General features: G+C 44.3%; 1 protein-coding gene across 2 annotated transcripts in view; it reads left to right on the forward strand.

Moving 5' to 3' along the window:
- The first annotated feature begins 225 nt into the window (after positions 1–225).
- LOC141100096 (NACHT, LRR and PYD domains-containing protein 3-like) overlaps positions 226–23,755 on the forward strand; it is a 157,788-nt gene continuing 134,258 nt past the window's right edge. Inside the window, exons 1-4 of one of the 2 annotated variants that reach the window (XM_073588312.1) lie at positions 226–363; positions 16,647–16,756; positions 16,968–17,270; positions 22,153–22,194. In XM_073588312.1, coding sequence (XP_073444413.1) covers positions 16,979–17,270; positions 22,153–22,194 — 334 coding nt within the window. In that variant the 5' untranslated portion in view covers positions 226–363; positions 16,647–16,756; positions 16,968–16,978. The remainder of the gene's footprint in view (positions 364–16,646; positions 16,757–16,967; positions 17,271–22,152; positions 22,195–23,755) is intronic. The other variant, XM_073588311.1, reaches the window with a different exon arrangement.

The following is a 23,755-nucleotide window of genomic DNA, read 5'->3' on the forward strand; positions in this document are numbered from 1 at the left end:
ACTATAGCATCCTCCTAGCATTGCTGCTAGTGTGTTTCCATTTTCGGTGGTCACTGTTGTGAGGTTCCAATGTCTAAGATATGGACTGGTTTATTGCCAGGAACCTTTCGGTAACTCATTTCTCATCTTTGTGCTGGAGTTATCACAGTAAAACCGCAGTGTCGCATATTTGGCTGATGACTCATTAAAGAGGAAGACGCTTGTTCTGAGCTGTGTTACGTAGTCCAGTACACAGACTAAGACTTTTTTCAGATCACAAGTTTCCTTTTCCAGAGCTGTAATGGGACTTGACATATTCCTGGACATGGTCAGATATAGGCATAGATTGTCTGCCTCCAGATTGACATAAAGAAACCATCACAGGTTGGTCTTCTTGATTATATAATGCTTGATATTTTATGTAATACAGTATATCGTCTACAGGAAGGTATACACTGAATATTATCTTACAGATAATGGGCGTCCCACATGAATGTTAATGGGATACTAACACAATACATTGATGATGTTCCATTTTAGTAAATGTTCTTCTGTTTCCTCATATAAACAGAAAATAGGCTTTATTATGTAATAATTTCATGTACCTTTTATCACTGGAATAAATAAATAAATTCAAATGGTAATCCTGCCACTAGCACAGCTCACATTACATTGCTTAGTGTTGGAAATGGTCATTTTAGAGCAGGGGTGGGGAACCTCAGGCCCCCCCCCCGAGCCATTTACGGCCCTCATTGACCTTTTCAGCCCCGCCCCCAACCCCCCCCACCTGGGCAGATTCTCAGGGACTGCATTCTTGGGCAGGGAGCTGTATTTTGTTTGCAACCAGCTCATTAATTTCTTCTTGCTCTGTTAGCACGCAGACGCAGTGTTCACTACTGAACACTGAAGGGCATGCAATGATAGATTATGTCCTGACACCTGCGCTAGAGTCAGGATGTACATTGTGGGCAGAGTTTATATGGCCCCCGAAGGATGGTATAAGCATCTAAATGGCCCTTGACAGAAAAAAAGATTCCCCATCCCTGTTTTAGAGTAAAGTTAGCTCAACGGAAATTTTGATGGATGGGACTAATTGCCAGCTAATATGTATTGGGACCTATCACACAGCAAATCCTTATGTTCGCCCTGGAAAAGTCAAGTTTGGCAGCAGCTTCCTTCATCTCTCCTAAAAGGTGCATATACATGCATTATAGCTGTTGGCCAAACGATCAGATCAATTTTAGAATTAATTCATAGTCACCGCAAATCTAATTTAGTTTAGTGACCTCTGTTGTAAATCGTGTTTAACTGCCACAGAAAATCAAGATGGATCATCCAGTGGTTACCAGAAAAATATCTCATGACTATGGCCAGCATTAGATGGCAGCAATTTTCCCCAACCTAATAGAATCACTAAACCAGACCAATGTCTGTCCAGTCTCTGAACAAAATTGATAGTTACGGCACTCCTGTGGATGGTGTAAATCTGGTAGAAAACTTGAATCTCAGGTAAATGTTGTACACAGATAATTTTATTGTGTGCAGGCAATCCAAAAATAAAGATGTTTCGGCCCTATAATGACCTTCAACAGTCACAGATTGCCGTATGCACAGGGTTACAGGCAGAAACGAACACTCAGGATCAGCAGCACACTGCTATTCAATAAGATTGTGACAAAGACACGCACGCGCATGCGCCAATACACGTCATTGGTGACCCCGCCGTCCATTGGCTACACTCCCCATCCTATCATCACAGTTCTAAGGCGTATAACTACAGACGCGGTAGATGTGTGCATCATCAGTAACCAATCGGATCAAAGCTCTGATGATTATTCGCTTGTGTCCTTGAACCCTGCCAGGAAATATGCATGTAACATGTCATTGGACTTTGCTTTAATTTCACAAGTCGCTACTGCGCAAGTTAAACAACTTTGCTCTAAACTTGCAAGGCTATTATTGCGCATGTTGTTAGACTTAGTTCCAATTTAACAACTTAATAGTGCACATATCATAGGGTTTAATGAACTACCTTATGGTACGTATGTCTAAAACTTGGTTTAATTTTGCAGACTGGTTTAACACAATAATAACGTGCATATCATTACTTTTTGTTTCTACTTGTTAATATGCATATCATCAAACTTAATTTCAGGACTATTAAAATATATACCGTCTGTCATATGGCAAACTTTCAAGAGAATACAGCTATAGATATTTATTTGCTTAATTATAATCCATTTGCACTCCATCAATATTATGAAGACTCATGAAATAGTAATTTTATCATTATTAGTGTATGTCACTTAAGCAGGTCATATTGATAAAAAAAAAAATATGTTTTAATCAACTAAAGACACATTCTTCTTAACATAGGTTATGAATATAGAGTATAGGGAGGAGAATGGTTTCTTAGCCCCTTTACAAAAAAGCACTATAGCTGAATCCCTCATTGAGGTCCAGGAGGCTCAAGGAGTTCAGTCTAGAGATTCACTTGGCTTCTTCCCATTTTGTCCAGATTTCCTATTCTTGGAGCCAAAACATTTTTCTAATGCCCCAAATTTCCAATTCCAAAGTTTTTCGTGGCAAGGAATTAGTGGCATACCACCAATGGTGGCATGCCACACAACTGCTATGGGGCTTGACGGGTGGCGGTCCCACGGCTCTGCGGCGTTTGTGCCTTTGATTAAATGTCAGCGCCGCCACAAAAGCCGTGCACCTCCTCACTCCTCCTAGTCCTCTGAACTCCTCCTGCTCTGCCCCCAGCTCCGCTCTCTGACTAAATTTTCACAAGCATACAATGCCTCCTGTCTGACCTAGCTTTCCAGACAGAGGAGTTGTAACTGGGAGCCATTAGTTACAATTTGCACATGTGATGAATAGGGAGAACTGCCTGTGGAAATGGGAAAACAGTGAGCTGGGTCTGGCGGTGGTGTTAAAATTAACTTGATTTTTTATAATGTGCCAAAAAAATGCTGATACAGCTACTTGAGAGAGGGGGATAAATATTCTGGATGCACATTTTGCATATTACGGGGGAAGGAATATAAATATCTGGATGCAATTTGTTCATCTTATCCTCCCTCCCACCTTGTAATGTGTGAACTGTGCATCCAGATATTTATCCCCCTCTCCCCTGTAATGTGCAGACTGTGCATCCAGATATTTATCCCCCTCTCCCCTGTAATGTGCAGACTGTGCATCCAGATATTTATCCCCCTCCCCCCATAATGTGTAAACTATAAATCCAGATATTTATGCTCCTCCCCCTGTAATGTGCAGACTGTAAATCCAGATGTTTATCCCCTCCCTGTAATGTGCAAACTGCATTCAGATATTTATTCCCTCCGACCGTAATGTGCAAACTGCAAATCCAAATATTTATCCCTTCCCACCTGTAATGTGCAAACTGTTCATCCAAATATTTATCCCCTCCCACCTGTAATGTGCAAACTGTAAATCCAGATATTTATCCCTTCCCACCTGTAATGTGAAACTGTAAATCCAGATGTTTATCCCTTCCCACCGGTAATGTGCAAACTGTGTATCCAGATATTTATCCCCTCCCACCTGTAATGTGCAAACTGAGCATCCAAATATTTATCCCCTTCTTCCTGTAATGTGCAAACTGTGCATTCAGATATTTATTCCCTCCCCCCCGTAATATGCAAACTGTAAATCCAGATAATTATCCCCTCCCACCTGTAATGTGCAAACTGTGCATCCAGATATTTATCCCCTCCCCGTAATGTGCAAACTGTGCATCCAGATATTTATCCCCTACCCATAATTTGCAAACTGTGCATCCAGACATGTATCCCCCTTCCCCCTGTAATGTATAAACTGTGCAACCAGATATTTATCCCCCTCTCCCCTGTAATTCGCAAACCGTGCATCCAGATATTTATTCCCCTACCCCAGTAATGTGCAAACTGTGCATCCTGATATTTATCATCCTCCCCCTTAATGTGCAAATGGTGCATCTAGATATTTATCCCCAGCCCCCTGTAATATGCAAACTGCGCATCCAGATATTTATGGCGTCATCACTGCATATCAGCCCCTCCCTGCATCTCAGTCCAGGTGCTGACATCTCTCTTCCTGACTTCCTTCCAGTGCTGAGCGGTCACGTGGTACCGCTCACTAAAGTAATGAATATGCACATGTCTCCACTCCCATAGGCATGGAGCGCATATTCATTGCTTTAATGAGCGGTATCACTGACCACTCAGCACAGGAAGAAAGACAGGAAGAGAGATGTCAGCACCCGAGATGCAGGGACTGAGATGGAGTGCCAGGAGGGTGAGTAGGACTGGGGGAGGGTGAGCCATGCGATATCCACCTGTCCCCACTCCACCGCCGCGCTGTGTCTTCCGCATCCTCTGGCTGTGAAGTTCAGGTCAGAGTGCGTGATCATATGGTTAGTGCGCGCCTTCTGCCTGAACAGTCACTGCAGAGAGACGGAAGACACAGCTGCCCGTGGTGGTGGAACGGGGACAGGTGAATACCACAAATGCCGGGGTCCTGAGCCAGTGGCAACACCGGCACCTGGCCCCCATAGCCCGCCTGCTCAAGACACCGGCACCTGGCGCCCAGCGATGAGAGGTGAATTTGTCATTTTATTTTTTTAATAGCAGCAGCAGCATTATATGGGGCATATTTTAATATGGAGCATCTTATGGGGCCATCATTAACCTTTATGGAGCATTATATGGGGCATATTTTTGTATGGAGCATCTTATGGGGCTCATCATGAACTTTATGGAGCATTATATGGGGCGTATTTTGTATGGAGCATCTTATGGGGCCCATCATGAACTCTATGGAACATTATATGGGGCTCCTGATTCAAAATGGATATTCAAAAACATTTATCCTACTGATGTTACTTTTATTGGAATCTATTTTTATTTTTGAAATTTACCAGTAGCTGCTGCATTTCTCACCCTAGGCTTATACTCGAGTCAATAAGTTTTCCCAGTTTTTTGTGGCAAAATTAGGTGCCTCGGCTTATACTCAGGTCGGCATATACTTGAGTATATACTGTATTTGATGCGTTTATGGTGCAGATTTGAAGCACCATTTCTTATGATTTTTTAATAATAGAGAAAAGCTTTGATTCCACACAAGGAGGCTTTGAAAGGAGCTCCATAATGACAAATACGGAGGTCCTCAGCAAATCCTCAGCTGTCATACCAACCCATTGGCGACCTACGATCACATCATGGGTGCGATGATGGGAACATGAAAATACATGCCCCAATGCCGGCATGTGTTAAATGCCATCTCGTCTTCTATCCGGTTTCACAGTGGACGCTGGCGGTGCAATACAGTGGTGTAATCACACCGCCAACGTCCACTGACCTCCGGAATGCCGCAGACACAAAGGTGTAAGTAAGTGCTCTGTCACAACTGTTAACAGTATCAGCATCCAGAAGACAGCCATAACATTAATAGGGTAGCAGACAGTGTGGTCCAGGCAGGACCAGCCCATCTGGCATTTGCAAAAAATTCCCAGATAGTCAGTCCGGCCCTGGCAGTAGGGAACATAACAATATCATGCGATCTCCGGGAGAGCTAGTGCTAACACCACTGGAACAGCTCCGACACCTACCTGCATCCAGTTTAAATCCTGTACAGTTGTAAGAACAGTAACCCTTTGAATTCCAAGTTCAACATTTTATTTATGATGTAATGACTGACCATACCTACAGGATGTCTCTATCACACTTGCACTGCAACTAAAAATTTGGTGTTATCTTTGTTCTCTTATTGCTAATATTCAGGTTTTTCTATTTGTTTTTTTATTTTTGTTGTAACTCTACTTTGATTTTCACTTCTACGAGATTTCCGAAAATAGACAAACAACTGCCAACCACTAAAATATTGCAAAACGTGCTGAGCCTAGTTCTTCTTTTGTTCAAGAGGAACAGCTAACCAATGCAGATACTAAACATCTGCTTCATTTACTGTCACTTCCATTTATTAGGGCATGTAATTATTTATTATTAAAGATCATTTGTCAATTATCCAGCGTTTTCATCTTGAGAAGATAAATTAAACCGTTATCATTTATTAGGCGTGGCTCCATTTAGGTTGGAGTGCCTAAATATAATAGTTATTGATAACCAGTAGCCTGCAAAATAGTGTCAAATTATGTGGGGGCTACATATAGCCCCTATTACTACCTACATAAGTATTCCGGCTCGCTCACACTAGCGCATAAATCGGATGAGTGCAATCCGTTAAAAAATCAGATTGCACTTGGACTAATATTATAATGAGGCAGTGCAGATCTGTGTATTTTCTCGGCTGTATTTGGCAGGAGAAAAAATTGCAGCATACTGTAATTTCACTACGAAATTGGAAGAGAAAAAAATTGCACACCAACCATCAGGGTGGCATCCGATTTTTACAGACACATTGCAGTTCTGCAGCATAGGAAACTGTAAGGTTATGTTCACATGTTGCATTTTTGCTGCATTTTTTGTGCAAATTTTAAGCTGTGTTTTACAGTACCAGCAAAAGCTAGGAGATTTCAGATATCTCATGCACACACATTTCCATTTCAGTTAAGAATAAAAGCAAATGGCTGCGTTTTTCAAAAATTGCAGCATGTTTCTTTTTTCAGTGTTTTAAACCATAATGTCTTGACCTCCTCACATTAGAATGACAGTTAGGATTAGAACAATTTAATTAAATTAATGATACAGTATGTGTAAAGTAAACATTGGCCCACCAAGGAGTGAAATTGAACAATGCCTGTGGCCCACCAAGGTGTGAAAGTAAACAGTGTCCTACAAACTCAATGCTCTGTCCATGTCTTAGGTAAACTATACCTGACCAATTCAACTCCCCCAACTATTACTTTTGAAATTGGGTATTTTTTCATGAATTCATGTGAACTTTTGTGCACAGAATAGTCACTATTTTTCAGACGTAAAAATCTTTTTCCAATAAATAATTTGATCAAATTGACCTCTTTTCCAAAATGGTTTTATGGTTTCACATACATTTTGCATTGGTAACCTATTGTAACACCTTGCATAGTGCATGCTTCTGTGGTGGAAGCAAAGCTGAACTTTGAGATCCTGAAAAATACAGCAAAAAATGCAGCAAAAACTCAGCAAAACCTGCTTTTTGTAAGCAGCTTCTTTACTGCCAAGAGAGCAGATTTTGCCTACAGAAAAAAAACAACAAAAATGCAATATGTAAACATAGTCTAAATGGTTCTGTAAAAGATTAATAGCTGCTGAGTAAAAAAAATAGGGACTTGACAGAGACCCTGATTCCAGTGATGGGTTACTTACTGGGCTGCTAGCTGTAGTTTTGATAAAATCTCTTTTTTGTCTACTGCAATTTCAACAGTTCTCTGAATGCTGAGCTCTGTTTAACCCCACCCACACCATTGATGGATAGGCAGATGTTTGTCATAGTACAGTGTACACAGAAAGCTATCAGTGGTGGGGGTTGGGTTACACAGAACAAGAGGACCACATGGTATGAGACAACTATATAATGTCCTGCTGATATAATACTGAGTTTATTAACCCCTTTTTGACAGTTGACGTACTATACTGTCCATGTGCCCCAGCACAATTTGACCATGGACAGTATAGTACGTCATAGCGATCGGCCGCGCACACGGGTGGTGTGCAGCCGGGTGTCAGCTGATTCTCACAGCTGACACCAGGCACTAAGTGCCAGGAGCAGTCAATGGACCGCTCCCGGCACTTTAACACCTGAAATGTTGTGATCGAAAATGATTGCAGCATTCTGGGAGCAGGCAGAGAGCTTGACAGCCCCCCCGCCTTTGGATCGGAGACCCCGCAGCATGACGCTGTGTCCCGATCGCTGCCATGGTAATGACAACATCCGGGTTACCAGAGCTGAGAAACTTCCTGTCATGTGCAGTGCATGTCAGGAAGTCTCTGATGTCAGTGTGCACAGAGTGCAGCGCTGACAGCTTCTATAACATAGTAAAATGCAATTGTGGTACACATGGTATATGTGGAAGTTGAATTACATACTGAAGTAACTCCAAAATTTGAAGAATAAACCACATACAACTAGATATATAGGACATATAAGGACAACTGCGATTCATATAGAAAGCAACTGGGTCACCCTCCCAGGGCTGTGGGGTACTCGGTACCGGGCCGGTCCTTCAGTCGGGAATGTCACAGCAGCAGTGACCCGGTCCGTGGCCCTGGGCGCCCATGTAAAAGAGGATTGAGTGATGAAATAAAGTTTATGAGTGATTTGTGATGCCACCTGTGGTGTTCGGCAAGGGAGGTGTTAAGCCGACGCTGCAGACAGATCCTCTGGGACAGATGGTGGGGTGCAGCAGTGATGTTATAGCCCTCCATAGTCAGGGCTGTAGTCCCAGGGCAGAGTAGATGAAGAGGATTGGTGTTGAGGAAGAGGGTGCAGTGTCTGGCACAGAGATGTAGCAGTGTTGAAGAAGTTGCAGGAAGAAGGCAAGGACACAGCAGAGTGCAGTTTATTTACCTTTACTTTGTAAGTGCAGTCCAGGGTCCAGATTACAGATGGCACAGGAGATGATTAGCCTGGAAGCAACTTAGGAATCTCTCTATCAGGTGGGTTGTGTAGTCTCCTCTCTAGCGCTTACTTGAGGTACATGCAGTACTGTATTACACTGAAGTTCCTCCTTCTTCTTCCCTTTTGGATCTACCTCATATGGCAGACAGGTTGTAGCCCTCTATTTCTCTTGGCTCACCAGTTGCTGTTGTGCCTCCGAGTCTTAGGTGGGAATAGAGCATTTACAGCTTCCTACTCCTCTGGTTTCTGTTGCAGGACCTTCAGTATCCATACAACCGTGGAGACCAGGCTCCAGATCATGCTCAATCACTGGGAGGGAGCTCTCTATCCTCAGCTCAACCTCCAGCTTCTCTCCACACGTCTACACTCGTTGCCCTCCACACTAACTTCCCCTTCCCAGCCCCCAGAGAATTGCTCTTCCCCTTAGTATTGGTTCAGAGCTATCTCTGCTGGCCTGGAGTGGGAACTGTGTTGCATGACATGGTTAACTGCTAGAGAGACCCTTCACTGCTTCCAAGCCTGACCACCCTCCCTGGAGGAAGGCAATGCCACTGTGGCAATCATACTCCTGGGGGCACCACACAAAAAACACACGAGCAGTCAAAAAGTCCAATAAAAGGTAGAATTTTATCAGAAATCACATGATAAAAACATGGACACAGAAATACATGGAAACAGGGGGAAGAGCAATAGGAGCGTGTGCAGATGGCAAAAATAGGCCGGAAGCAACGCTCGAAAATGACCCAGGTAAGCCCACCTTATAAAATATCATAGACCATATAGCAAGTACATCAATGAAAGGTCTATGATTGTCCTTTGTGTTATATATTTAAGGTCTTTGTAATTGGTGGTTGATATGAGCACCTGCTCTATGTTTGTCTGTTGACAAATGTCACTTTAATATAATAATAACCGTTTTTTGCCATTTATGCCTTATAGACCTTTCATTGATATACTTGCTATATGGTCTATGATATTTCTACCTTTTATTGGACTTTTTGACTGCTCGTGTGTTGGTAGCTTCTATAACATGCAGATGTTATAGACACCACCCTGGAGTGGCACCGGGCAGCTACCTGCCGCACAAGACTGACCTCACCATCAGAGGCTCCAGCGAAGACCGAGGTAGCTGTCCTAGTCACGCCCCTTCCAGGGTAGTCTGGTTTGTGGCACAGTGGGGCCACAACCTCCTCGCTCGCGGCAACCTGCCAAGGCGCCAGCGTGACAGCTTGCTCAGGCCATGGTTCCCGCTGAGTCCCATGTCATTGTGCTCTCAGAGCATGAGAAACTTTTTTCTTGCCCGTATAAGCAACCAGAAGAATATGTTCCACTAAGGGTGGTTCAGATTATTGATTCACCAGACCCAATCATTGTCTACAATGCCATCTTCAATCAACTCCTGGCTTATGAGAAGCTTGACCATGCAGATCCGCCAACGTTTTATGGGAATCCTAAGGAGTGCCAAGGGTTCCTGGAGCAGTGCTTGCAGTACATCAAGTGGAATGCAGCCTGTTTCCCCACTGATTGCGTGAAGGTGGCATACATAATGTCATACCTAGCAGAAGATGCTTTGATATGAATCACTCCCCTCTGGGTAGCAGGGGATCCTATCGTCACAGACCTGGAGTCCTTCCTGGTGGCCTTCCGTAAAGCCTTTGATGCGCCTAGTCCAGCTACTCCTGCTAAGTCTTCCCTTTCCAGATCCGAGAGGCGCTCCAGACGAGCGAAACCAGTGAGGAAACCGCCACGTCAGACCTCGACCATCCGAAACTTTCCTGTTCCTCTACCTGTTAAGGCAACTACCCAAGAGAAACCCAAGAAGGCTGAGGAGAGTGGGTTGGCAAAGCAGCAGCCCGAAACCAGCCGTAAGAAGGGCCTACGGTGTCGCTGCGTTTGTGTGGAACACCCAGACGGTCTCTGTCCAAAGGGGTTAAAGTCCTAGAACCTTGGGCCAGCAGGAGACACTGCCCTTGGTGAGAGTACCTCCTCTCCACCAATATCTGTGACTGTTTCGGTGCCTTGTGGGAGCTTCGGCCCTGCAGATGTATTAAAGCTGCAAGCCAGACTGAGTCAGTGTGTGGTTCCTGTTCAGCTGCTCCAGCATCCGGCGAGGTTGTTTGGTGATGGCCGAGCTCTGCTTAGGTACAGTCTGGTTTTGAAGGGACAACTACAGCTCAAAATCGGAACGTTATATATGGAGAAGTTTGTTTTCCATGTGCTGACCAGTTTGCCCATCAGTCGTTCTGATCTGGGTACTCTACTGCCCATTCCGAGTCCGAAGACCCAGCGTGGTGCTGCATTTGGAACTACCTAGTCACCAGAGGTGTCTAGTTCCAATACTGCAAGGTCAGTCTACAGTGTTGTCACCTTCTCCATCTGATCTGCTGGCTATTGAGTCATGCTGTGCTGGCTTCACTGAAGAAAGGAAAGCAGTGGCGCCTTCTCCACACACCTCCTGTGACAATACCAATGACCAGTTCCCAGGAACATCCCTGTCACTTGAAAGTTTTCCTCTGGACCATGGGCAGAGGATGGATCCTGTGAGGATGCCTTCAGATTCCATGTGGCATGTGGATGAAGAAGTTGGAACAGAAGCCTTTGTATCTTTGTTTTCTACCAACCCGGAGGAAGAGGTCCAATTTTCTTTAGATAATGGGCAGAAGATGGATCCTAAGTGGGTACCCTCAGCTTCCATGTGGCCGGATGGTGAATACTCAGGCGGAGGTGCTCCCCTTTGATCCAAAGGAGGAGCCCCAGTTTTCTCGGGATAGCGGACTGAAGTTGGACCCGGTGAGGGTGTCTTCAGTTTTCAGGTGGCCAGCTGATTTAGAGGTCAAATCTGAAGCTTCCCAGTCCCTGCTTTCTGCCAACCAGGAGGAAGAGGTCCAGGTCCTTGTACCCTCTGTGTTGGGAGCTGACCACGCCGGGCACAAAAAGACTTGGCAGTCTGGGATCTCTGATGTCACACCTACCTCATTCTACCTGAGAGATGTCAAGATGGCTCTGCGTGTTCTCCTATCCTTCTTCTACAAGTCATTTTGGTGGGCTTGAGGAAGAGGGGGCATAAAGGGGGGTACTGTAACAACCCTGCTGGCCTCCCATCCCCCACACCCCAACTTACTCACTGCTCCAGGCCATACTGTGAGTTCTGTCTGCTGCCGGCTCCATGCTGTGTGCCTCTTGCTTCCTGCCTGCTCTCTGCATGCTTCCTGGCTGTATGCATAGAGGCAGTGCCAAAAATCTCTGGTTCTTATGGAAACAGGGTGCACCTGCCTAAGGTGTCCCTGGCTAATCACCAAGAGGCCTCTAGTATTTAGGGCAGCTCCACCCGGTGGTACCTGCCAGAGCAACACCTTTACTCAGTTAGTATCTTGCTGCTGAGTTGCCAGGTCCTGTCCTGTGTTTCGCCTTCTCTGGAGGCTTGTTTCCTAGTCCCGTATCTGTGCCTGTCTGCTCTGCCCTCCAGGAGGCAGAATATCATGGTCTCTGTGTCCCTGTTCCTAGCCTTGCCTTGTATCCATCCCCCTTCCAGGAGGCAGAATATCCTGGTCCTTGGGCTATTGTTCCTTGCCTTGTCTCATACTTGTCCTCTCTGCCCTCCAGGAGGCAGTATATCCGGCTCTCTGAGTCTTTGTTCCAGTACCTTGTCTCACACCGTTACCTTGTCTGAACACTGTCCAACCTCTGTCTGTCAGTCTCCTTGCCTGTGGCTCCTTTCCCTGCTTTGCCTATCCTTGTGTCCTCTCCGTCTGCCTGTGCTCCGCATTCCTGCTCCGCACTCTTGCGGCTCTGCTTGTGCTCTGCACTGTTGCGGCTCTGCCTGTGCTCTGCACTCTTGCGGCTCTGCCTGTGTTCAGCACTCTTGTGGCTCTGCCTGCTCCATACTATGGTGGCTCTGCCTGTGCTCCGCACTCTTGCGGGTCTGCCTGTGCTCCGCACTCTTGCGGCTCTGCCTGTGCTCTGCTCTCTTGCAGCTCTACTTGTGCTCCGTACTCTTGCAGCTCTGCTTGTGCTATGCACTCTTGCAGCTCTGCCGGTGATCCTCACTCCTGCGGTTCTGCTTTGCTCTGCTTCTGCTGCTGCAGAACCTCTTGCTGCTAACTGCAGCTCCTCACCACAGCCTTGCGGTTCTTCTCCAGTGTAAAAAGGTCCAAACCTGTTCTTTCATGCCTATCTATAATTCCATCCTTCCCGTACCAGTACCAGCACCTCCTGTGTGAACGTGAACAGGCCTCTACCTATTCCATACACCACTCCTTCCTGTCCATGTCTCTGTGCCTTCCCAGTCAGCCGCGCCCGCCTGCCAGTGTCTCTGCCATGCCCACATTTCAGTGTCTCAGCCATGCCCGCCTGCCAGCGTCACAGCTGTGCCCGCCTGCCAGTGTCTCAGCCGTGCCCGCTTGCCTGTCTAAGTCGTACCCGCCTGCTAGAGTACCAGCCGTGCCTGCCGTTCTCATCTGCCTGTCTGTCAGTTGCATCTGTCCTAGCGTCCTGTTCCCCAGTGGGATCAGCAGCCACAGCCAGACACCACCCTGGAGTGGCACCTGGCAGCTACCTGCCGCACAAACCTGACCTCACCATCAGAGGCTCCAGCGAAGACGAGGTGGCTATCCTAGTCACGCCCCTTCCAGAGTAGTCTGGTTTGTGGCATAGTGGGGCGACAACCCCCTTGCTCGCACCAACCTGCCAAGGCGCCAGCGTGACAAAAGTGTTCAAGCAAGAGCATACTTATTTTTATGCATCAAAAAAATAAACAAAAAATTTACACATATTTGGTGTCACTCGGAACGGTCTGATCTATAAAACTGTAATCACTAGTTAACCCCTAGATTGAACGCCATTAAGAAAAAAATGGCAAACTATGCTAAAAAAAAGTTACAGCTCTTACAATACAGCGATGCAAAAACAATATTTTTTCAATAAAATAATTTTATTATGTTTACCCCTTTCACATGTATAGTGCCATGGAAAAAATGGCACTATAATAATAAATAATAATATTGTGTAAAACATAATAAAAATATAACATTTTGTATCGCTGTAATCATACTCGAAGAATGAGGAACAGAGTAGAAAATAAATAAAACCAATTCATCATCTGCTGGTAATTTGTTCATTCTGTCTCCCACAGATTGTAGTAAGGCTCGGCTGATAATTTGTCCTGCACTCTACACTGAGCGCTTAAATTGGGGTTTTCATGTACGTCTCTGAAATACGTGATTCAGACAGAACCCCCGGCGGAAGATTCCCTCTAATGAGGCAGATGGAGACACTGCAGATGTGCCTGTCTTTTTAGGTGTGCATAAAAGCACAGTTAGCCACAGTTTTGTGCACTTCTGAAAAGAAGGACACTGCTGAACATAGGTCAGACAGAGTCCAGAGTAACTCTGCTGCCTCATTACAAAATGGATCCTTCGGGGTTTCATCTGAATTATGTATTTTGTAGATTTAGATGGAAACCCTGAAGTGGGTAGACCACAGGATAAATGTGATCCAAAATGTTCTGTACTCCAAAATGACACCAATAAAAGCTGCTACTCAACCCACAAAAAACGAATCCTCACTCAGGTTTGTCATGTGTTAACAGAAATATAGAGGATGTCCACATTACTGGTAGCACAAAGGCTCTGGAAGAGTGACATGGCTCCCACCAAAAGAAATCCAGCATAATATGCACTCCCAAATCCAAATGCCCTCCTCCTCCTGAGCTCAAGAGTGTGCCTAATCAGCAGTTAGCGTCCACATGTTTGCCATTACTGTAGTGATGAGAGCTTGCCTAATTTACAGGGTGTGTGTCTCCAGAAACACAATCTGGGCATGATGTATGGGCACTACAATGGCATATTTGCATTTTCACTTAGCAACATCCATTGCTAGCAAAATCATCACTACACCTGTAGATAAATTCCCAGAGCGGTGTAATTTCCAAATTTGGGTCAATTGAGGGGGTATTCTGCTATTCTGGGACTTGGTGGCTCTGTATATGGATCCACAAACTATTCTATGAAAATTTGTTCTCCAAGAGTCAAACAGTGGTTCTTCCCTCCCGAGTCTCTCCATGTGGCTAAGCAGTACTGTACAGCCACATATGGGGTATTGTCAAGTTAAAAAAAAGTGTGTAACAAATTATGTGGTAATTTTGACCTTTTTCCAATTGGGAAAATGTAAAACATGGGGCTAAAACTACATTATATTGGTAAAAAATGTATTTTTCTTTTCTGCTCTATGCACCCCTAGATGAATTCATTAAAAGGTGTACTTTGTAAAGTTGGGTTACTTATGGGGTGTCCTGCTGTCCTGACACCTCAGGGCCTCTGCCAAATTGACATGGCACTCGCAAATCATTCCAGCAAAATCTGTACTCCAAGCTGGTGGACATTCCCTTCTGAGCATTGCACTGTGCCTAAAAAGCAGTATTTGAGCACATATGGGGAACTTTGGTACTCAGCACACATTTTGTAACAATTTTTTAGATCCATTTTCTCCCTTTAGCCCTTTTGAAAATTAAAAAGTTGGGGCTAAAACAACATTTTAGTGCAAAAAAATGTAACTTTTCATTTTCACAGCCCAATGTTATACAATTCTCTGAAATATCTGTGGGCTTAAAATGCTCACTATACCCCTATAGGAATTGTTTAAGTGATATAGTTTCCAAAATGGGGTCACTTAGGCACATCAGGGTCTCACCAAATGCGACACAATGCCCTCAATTGATTCCAGACAATTTTGCACTCCAAAAGTCAAATGGCACTCCTTCCTTTCCTAGGCCTGCTGTGTGCCCAAACAGTAGTTTTCCCCCACAATTGGGTCGGCGTACTCAGGAGAACTTGCACAGCAAATTGTATGATCCATTTTCTCCTGTTACCCTGGTAAAAAAAAAATGGAGTTAAAAGAGCCTTTTTGTGGGAAAAATGTTATTCTTTATTTTCACAACTCTACGTTAGAAACTTCTGTGCAGCACCTGGTGAATCAAAGTACTCACTACACATCTAGATTCATTCTTAGAGGGGTCTAGTTTCCCAAATGGTGACACTTGTAGGGAGTTTCCACTGTTTAGGCACATCAGGGGATCTCCAAACATGACATGACATCCGCTCTCGATTCCAGCCATTTTTGCGTTAAAAAAGTCAAACGGTGCTACTTCTCTTATGAGCCCTAACAGTAGTTTTCCCTCACATATGGGGTTTCAGCATACTCATTATAAATTGCACAACAAATTTTGTGGTCCATTTTCTCCAGTTATCCTTGTGAAAATAAAACATTTGGGGCTAAAATAAAATTTTTCTGAAAATTAGTAAAATGTTAATTTTTTTCCTTCCACATTGCATTAATTCTTATGAAACACCGGAAGGGTTAATACACTTCTTGAATGTGTGGTTTTGAGTGCTTTCAGGGGTGCAGTTTTTAGAATAGTGTCACTTTGGGTATTTTCTGTCATATAGGCCCCTCAAAGTCATTTCAAATGTAATGTGGTCCCTAAAAAAAATAGCTTTGCAAATGTTGGAAAAATGAGAAATTGCTGATAAACTTCTAACCCTTCCAACTTGCTAACATAAAAAATATGTTTAAAAAATGATGCAGATATAACATAGACATATGGGAAACGTTATTTGTTAACTATTTTGTGTGACATAACTCTCTAGTTTCAGGGCATAAGAAATAAAAGTGTGAAAATTGTGAACGTTTCGCCAAATTTCCAGTATTTTACCAAATAGATTCAAGTCATATTGAACAAATTTTACCACTGTCATGAAGTACAATATGCCACGAGAAAACCTTCTCAGGATCACTGGGATCCGTTAAAGCGTTCTAGAGTTATTACCACATAAAGTGACACTGGTCAGATTTCAAAAACGAGTCTCGGTCATTAGTGTACAAATTGGCTCAGTCCTTAAGGGGTTAAAATATGATTTGGAAAACATGAAGTGGAAGTCCTTGAGTAAGCTTGCAAGGGGAAACTGATTGGGTGATATATGAACTCTTGAAGGACAATTTAAATGACAATATTTTAATCTTGTTTGAGCAAACAGTGTCTGGCAGCGCTATTTGCTGCTTCTACACAGTTTGTTCTTTGGTTTCCTTTACAATGATATTCTCTGCTTTAGGTTCGGTGGTGTTCCTGGACAAGGTATCAGCACTGAGATGAACGTGGAGAGACTTTTTGAAAACTGAGTGCACCTAAAGAAGCAAATGTGGAAATCAGAGACTGCATTGGGTAAACGCCAAATACATACTGGAGAAAGGAGCACTTTTTGGAATGGAGCGACATAGCTGTGTGGTGTGACTGCACTGTATGCTATTACTGCTCCATATCAAACAGTGCACAAGCGTGTCAACTGCTATTAACCTTTGAGCTCCGAATCCTTTTATTAAGTTATGTTAAACCTGAAGTTTATCTCAAAGGTTTTTTTTATGTCTTCTCCTAGAATAAATCACCATGATGATGGGTTTGAAGACCAGAACACATGGGGATCTTCTGTTACGATCTCTGGAGGATCTGAAAAAATGGGAATTCAGGAAGTTCAAAGACAAACTCTCAGATTTGCCTCATAGTTATAAATGCTCCATTTCTCGTGGACTTTTAGAAGATGCAGATTTTATACTCACAAAGAACCTTATGATTAACATTTATGGGGAAGAAGAAGCTTTACATGTAGCTCTCCAGGTCTTCAAAATGATCAATCTTATGGGACCAGCAGAGGAACTTCAGTTGAAAATGTCACAAAAAGGTACATTCTGTCTACAGTCTTATTTTATTTAAACAGTTGTATCAGATGTGAAAGTAAAATCTGCAAAATCTTACCAATAGCCTCGCCATATTTTTACATTTTGCATTAAAATAATCTTATTACCTTGAATCTTTGCCAAGAATTAGTCTAACGGTTATGCATAGTAATATATGGGGGCCATATGACTTACTGAGGTAGCATGGTGCCCTACAACCTTCGTGTATTGTCATACAGGATTTATCTATTGCTAAATATAAAAGGAATATCACTTAGAAGCAAAGTTCCTATTGGACAATATGGAACGCCCACCAGGGCCGTGGAGATACTCGGCATCGGGCCGGTTCTTAAGGGGATATGTCACGGCAGCAGTGACCCTTTCCGTGGACCTGGGCATCCAGTGAAAAATGATGAATTAAGGGGAAATAAAGTTTATAAGAGATGATTCATGACACCACCTGTGGTACTCGGCAAATAGATGCGTGAGGAGACCGCTGGGGCTGATTGTGATGCAGCAGAGTTGTATCAGCTTTCCACAGGTAGAGCTAAGCCCCAGGGCAGTAATAGTGTAAAATGATGGTGATGATGGTGGTTGTAGTGGAGGGCAAGTGACACAGTAAATAAATTGGAGGACACAGCAGTGTGTAGTGTTCACAGGTTTTACTCACAGTTATGATGTTACAATCCCCAGCCGGGGTGCTGTGCCCTCAGGGTCGGTGGTCCAGCCAGCTCCCAGGTAGTTTGGGGTAGACTGTGTCAGAACCCCCTTCAAATGTTCCTCTTCTGGCCTTCTCACTGCGCTGGCTCCCTCCACTCCTGCCCTGCGCCTTCACATACAGTGTCCCAAGCCAGCAGCCTTGGATCTTGTCGGGCGACGCGCTCTAGGTCCCCTGGATCCTATCTGGCTACCTTTTCAGGGAATGTGTTGGATGTGGCTGCAACACATGCAGATACTACAACCTCCGGTTAGCTAGCTGAGTCCTTAGTTTCTCTACTAGTCTGGGGCCGATCCCCTAACTGTGACCCGGTCCCTCCACCCGACTGCAGTCGTCGTGGATACGGGCCCCACGGGTGGATTCCTCACTACCTGTGCCCCTAGGACCCCTTCTTTCTCTCTTCCACTGAAGCTTATCTTTCTGTTCTTCTGTCTTTCCTTACTCTCTTTCCACTGTCTGCTGGTCCAGAGACGAGCTCCTCACTGCTCAAATCCCCAGCTCCAACTGCTCTTCCCCTCCAACTGTCGCTTCCTTCAGCTCTCCCCGCTGCTCTCTCCACCCACACCCTCTACCTAGCTCCTCACCGAGCTCTGAAAGGTCTGGTATTGGATGCAAGTGTGTGAGTTCTGTGTGGTGCCCCATCCTTACCTGAGAGTGGAATACCACACCTCTGGATGAGGTGCAGTACCTCTGTGGTGACTGAACCCTCAGGGGAGCCACAAATACCTCCATACATACTACATACAATAGAGAACACAGTGATACCTGCAGAAAAAGTCATCTGTATATCTCTGTGTAATATCAGAAGCATACAGAGCTACAGTTAAAGTCATATGTACCTTTATGTGTGAGCCCTATTACTGACCTGTATAAGACAGTCCCATAACACAAGTGCACCGAATACTTAATTTTCCTACAATCAGCATCTAGGAAGGGTTCTCAAGTGGATCTCTCTATTCCCTGTAACACAATCTCCCGATTGCACTTGGCAAAGCAGCTAGATTATTCTCCTCTCAAAGGTCTACGCACGCTTGGCATTGAACCCTCTGCTTAGCTTCTCACAGCCCTCATGTCTTGTCTTCACACCTCTTACCAAATATTTCCACAGCCTTGCTGTCTTCCCTGCCTCAGTGCAGAGGGACAAGCTTGCTCTTCAAGTTAACAAAGGTCTCAGATTTCTACTGCTCAAAACTTCAGGAGTTTGATCTATCACCCAACTCTGTAAGTTCCCACTCTCAAAATTGTGCCAAACCTCCTTTTTTATAAGCTCATCTCTGCCTTAAAGAATTGTAGTTCAGCATCCTCACATGCTATATCCCAGCTAACACCAGGCAGGGTAATGGTCACTCTGAATAGCCTCACCCCTTTGTCCAATAACAGCACCTCACACACACAACTACATTGCTGGCCACTAAAACCCAACCACCAGCACACCTGTCAGGCAAACAAATGAAGCCATACATTTGTTACGGACGGCAGAACGCACTAAATATTAAATAACAGAAAGTGCGTTCGCCGCCCGGGGTCCACCGTGCAGAAGGTGTTAACACTGCTGCTAGATAATGGCAGACGAGCTATAAGGCGGTATATCGCACACGGGTTGAACGTCACCTGGTGTGCACTGGGCGTACTCTGTTAGCTTCACAGAGGCGCCTAAGGCATTAACATAAATGCTGAGCCTGTTGGACTCACAGGACTCAGAGAAGTGCACGCACGATATAAATTCACAGGAGCTGGGGCCCAGGCAGAGGGTTAGAGTCCGTCTAGACTTACCGTGCGTGCGGCGTCGCAACTGCGGACGCCAAGAGGAACTGCAGACTGCAGCGCGGCGAGAGACACAGCCGCTATTCGACAATGCCCAAGAGGGGGCGCACTGTCGGACGCTAGCACAGTGGAGGATGCTTATTGTGGCTGTAGCTTGTCACTGGCTGGCGCTGACTCTAAACCTAAGTCCCTATACACACTCGTAATATCAGAGGGAGGGGATCTTAATGAATCATTCGCAGGTTCATGCATCCATCATCATTCACACAGCAGCAACTAGAGACTATACTAGCGCATGGCTGAGCGGCCATGCGAACCTTTTATAGCCAGGACCTTCCGGAAGCTTCCAGATCCCTGAGATGGACCAATCAGATCTGGAGAAGGACCTGGACATGTGACTCCCGATCTCCAATGGGAGATTGTCTCGTGAGCATGGTCAGTGGAGCGACAGAAGGACTTAGCCTCTGGAGCGATTTTCTGCTGAGCAGCCTGCATTGCTATTGCTGACCCAAAGGTGGCAGCAACAGCCAGACCCACAGAGCAGGTCTGAGCAGAGCATCTGGAACGCCGGGACTGCTGAGCAAACTCCTCTGCGGTCGATAGGTAATGGAAGACCGCAGAATGTGAGGCTCTGGATTCCTGTTGAGCCGCTGCAGGAACCCGACGCCTAACACATTTTTGCTTCATTAAAAAAAATTCACAACTCCATATTCTTAAGTAGCTTGAATTTTCCTTCCAACAGTGATGAAAACTGTCATCAGCATCTTAACCTCAGCCTGTGTAAGTTTCATGGTCCCTCACTCTCTTCAGGTCAGGCAATAAGGCCTCCACTTCCTACTGTAGCTTCAACTTCCAAGCCCATTGTCAGATTTCCTTAAGTCCTTGGCTTCAAGAGATCATCCCAGAGATTCTCTTACTCTTTTTTGGTTAGCATTTGAGACCAGACCATCTTGCCAACTGTGACAAGTATAGATTATTTAAAGATTTCCCATCAACTTCATGCCACAATCTCCTGGCCCTGTACACAAACCAGCTATTCTGTTCTCTCCTACAAATTCTTCTCTCTTTGGTAGGTGACTCTCTTTATCAGCTCCACAAAGGCCTTTGAATCATGCCTCCCTATGTTCAGTCCACCACTTACACAGCTACAGATTCTCACTCTCACCCACCTCATTCTAGAGGAACTAGCTTGTTCCTTCAGGTTACTAAGGTTCCAGGTCAAAGGGGATGCGCACACAACATCTTTATGATGCCCACACACCGGCCAAAGCTTTTCAAGGCGTAGCTGCTTCTGGAAAAATCTGAGGGTCTACTTCCACAAGCTGCTTTGCTGGTGGTTTTGCCTTTGTTTTTTGGCAGCTCCACCACCAATGTGATGGTGTGATATGTTATGTGGATATCATTTTGTGTATAGTTCTATTTCACTGATCTTCATAGTGTTTTTCTTGTTGCCTTGTATGTCTACAGCCTGACTGTATCTGTCTCTTGATGACCCCCTGTAGTTCCTTAATCCCCAAGGCTCCTTTGTCTCCTTTGGGAGGCCTGCAAACCGCCCCAACCTGTCTGACTACCCATGGACACAAGGAGGGGGGGTGGGGAGGACAGGAGCTGGACAAGTCAGTTCCTGTGTGGAGAGCATCGCGTGAAGACTGCACCTCAGAGAGAAGGAAGCATATGGACCCATTTTATCCTCTGGCTGCTAGAGTTTTGGAATCTCATCTCCCTGGACATTTTATCCTGTTTCTGGACTGCATTCTAGTTCTGGACTATTGTATCCTCAGTGTGGTGGATTGTTTATGGACCTTCTAATTTTGCCTGTAATAAAGGTCTTGGGATTGTTCACACTTCCCTCGCTCTGTTGATTGTGTGGTATCGGAGAAGGACCCCGTGACAACCAACATCTTTTTTCTATAGCAGAATCCACCCAAATAATGAACATGCTACTTCTTTTAATCCCCTCACGGTTTCCGAACTCTGAAGCAGTAAGATGCACATAAATGTCATTTTTACATTCTTGTATATTATATTCACAATTTGTGGCAGTTTTGCAACACCTTTTCACGTGGGTTTCAGATTAAATCTGCCAGAAAACGATTGTTGTGCGCACATACCCTGATTATCATTTAAACTTTCAGGCTCCTAATACAGTATTGGCTCTACTCTGCCCTTATACCTGTGTTCTCGCACCTGGCAGCGTTATAGCCCAGTGTTCAACCTCACTATGCCCAATAAAGGGAATATGGTCAGTCCATTAGCTCCAACAAATAGGGATTTCACAGTCCACCCTACTTAGCGGCACCATGTCAAGAACAGAATTTCCGATTTATGAACTGATCAAATGTTTGGTTGCAATGAGATTTTAATGCCATAGACTTTTAAGTGCTTTTTTTTCTTCTCTATTTCAGGGAAATTAGGGGAACTAAATAGACATGAAGACATAAAGAGAGGTTTGTAAATAAGTGAAAATATTGTTTAGGCTTTCTTTATGCCTAGTTTTTGTACCATTATACAGTATATACATTTTTTTGCGTTTGGTGCCTTTTTCCCAGTAGCGTTTTCATTTTTCAGGATCTGGGGCTGGGTGTTGGGTTATTTTTTGTGTCCTGTCGTTTTTATTGATTCCATTTTGGGCTAGATATGATGTTTTGATCGCCTCTTATTGGATTTTATTGCAATGTTGCGGCAGCCAAGAAAATACTGTATAATTATGGCATTTCGATTTTTTTTCTCATTACGCCATTAACCGATTGGATTAATTTATCTTAGGTTTTGATAGACTGGACATTTCTGAACACAGCGATGCCACATACGTGTATTTTTTTATTGTTTTATTTTCAATGGGTCACAATGGGGGTGATTTGAACTTTTGAGTTTTTTTATATTTTTGAATTTTTTCACTTTTTACGTTATTTAATAGTCCCTTAGTAGACTTGAAGCTGTGATTGTCCGGTCACCTGTGCTATACATAGCAGTGATTCAACAGAAATCACAATCTCCTATTCATAAGATTCATAAGAGTATTGTAATGACAGGCACGGGGGGTCTACAGCAGACCCCCACCTGTTTTGACAAACTATCAGCGCCCCATGATCACGTGACAGGGCACTGATGGGCTCCTGGAGCATGCTAAATCCCGCAGTCAATCTCTGTATATCCTCCTGTATAATTGGTTAACATCTGCAGGTGGCTCTCCAATCCACCCACGGCTGTTAAAGGCACATGACAGCTGATTAAATCGTGTGCAGGGAAAAATGCAGGTTCAGCACGAGAGTCCACATCAAAGACAGCAACACGACATACGATAGAAATATACCTCATATGTTGTGAAGGAGTTAAAGAAGCACTCACATTTATATTTTTTCATTAAACATACTAATGCGTCTCACAAATTTAGAATATTATCAAAATGTAATTTATTTCAGTTCTTCAATAGTGAAACTCATGTATTATATAGAGTCATTACAGAGTGATCTATTTCAAGTGTTTATGTCTTATGTTGATGATTATGACTTCCAGCTAATGAAAACTCAAAAGTCACTATCTCAGTAAATTAGAATAATTAACAAAAAACACTTGCAAAGGCTTCCTAAGTGTTTAAAAATGTTTCTGTAGGCTCCACAATCATGGGGAAGACTGCTGACTTGACAGATGTCCTGAAGGCAGTCAATAACACACTCCACAAGAAGGGTAAGCCACAAAAGGTAATTTGCTAAAGAAGCTGGCTGCTCACAGAGTGCTGTATCCAAGGAAAAAGTGTGCATAAGCAACAGGGTTTAACCGCAACGTTGAAAGGAATGTTAGGAAAAGGCCATTCAAAAATTTGGGGGAGATTCACAAGGAGTGGACTGCTGCTGGAGTCAATGCTTCAAGAGCCACTGCACACAGACGTATCCAGGACATTGGCTACAAGTGTCACATTCCTTGTATCAAGCCACTCATGACCAATACACAACGCTAGAAGGGTCTTACCTGGGCCAAGGAGAAAAGGAACTGGACTGTTGTTCCGTG

Source organism: Dendrobates tinctorius, unplaced genomic scaffold, assembly GCF_039654945.1.
Source record: "Dendrobates tinctorius isolate UK_male_01 unplaced genomic scaffold, ASM3965494v1 ptg000103l, whole genome shotgun sequence".
Lineage (NCBI taxonomy): Eukaryota > Metazoa > Chordata > Amphibia > Anura > Dendrobatidae > Dendrobates > Dendrobates tinctorius.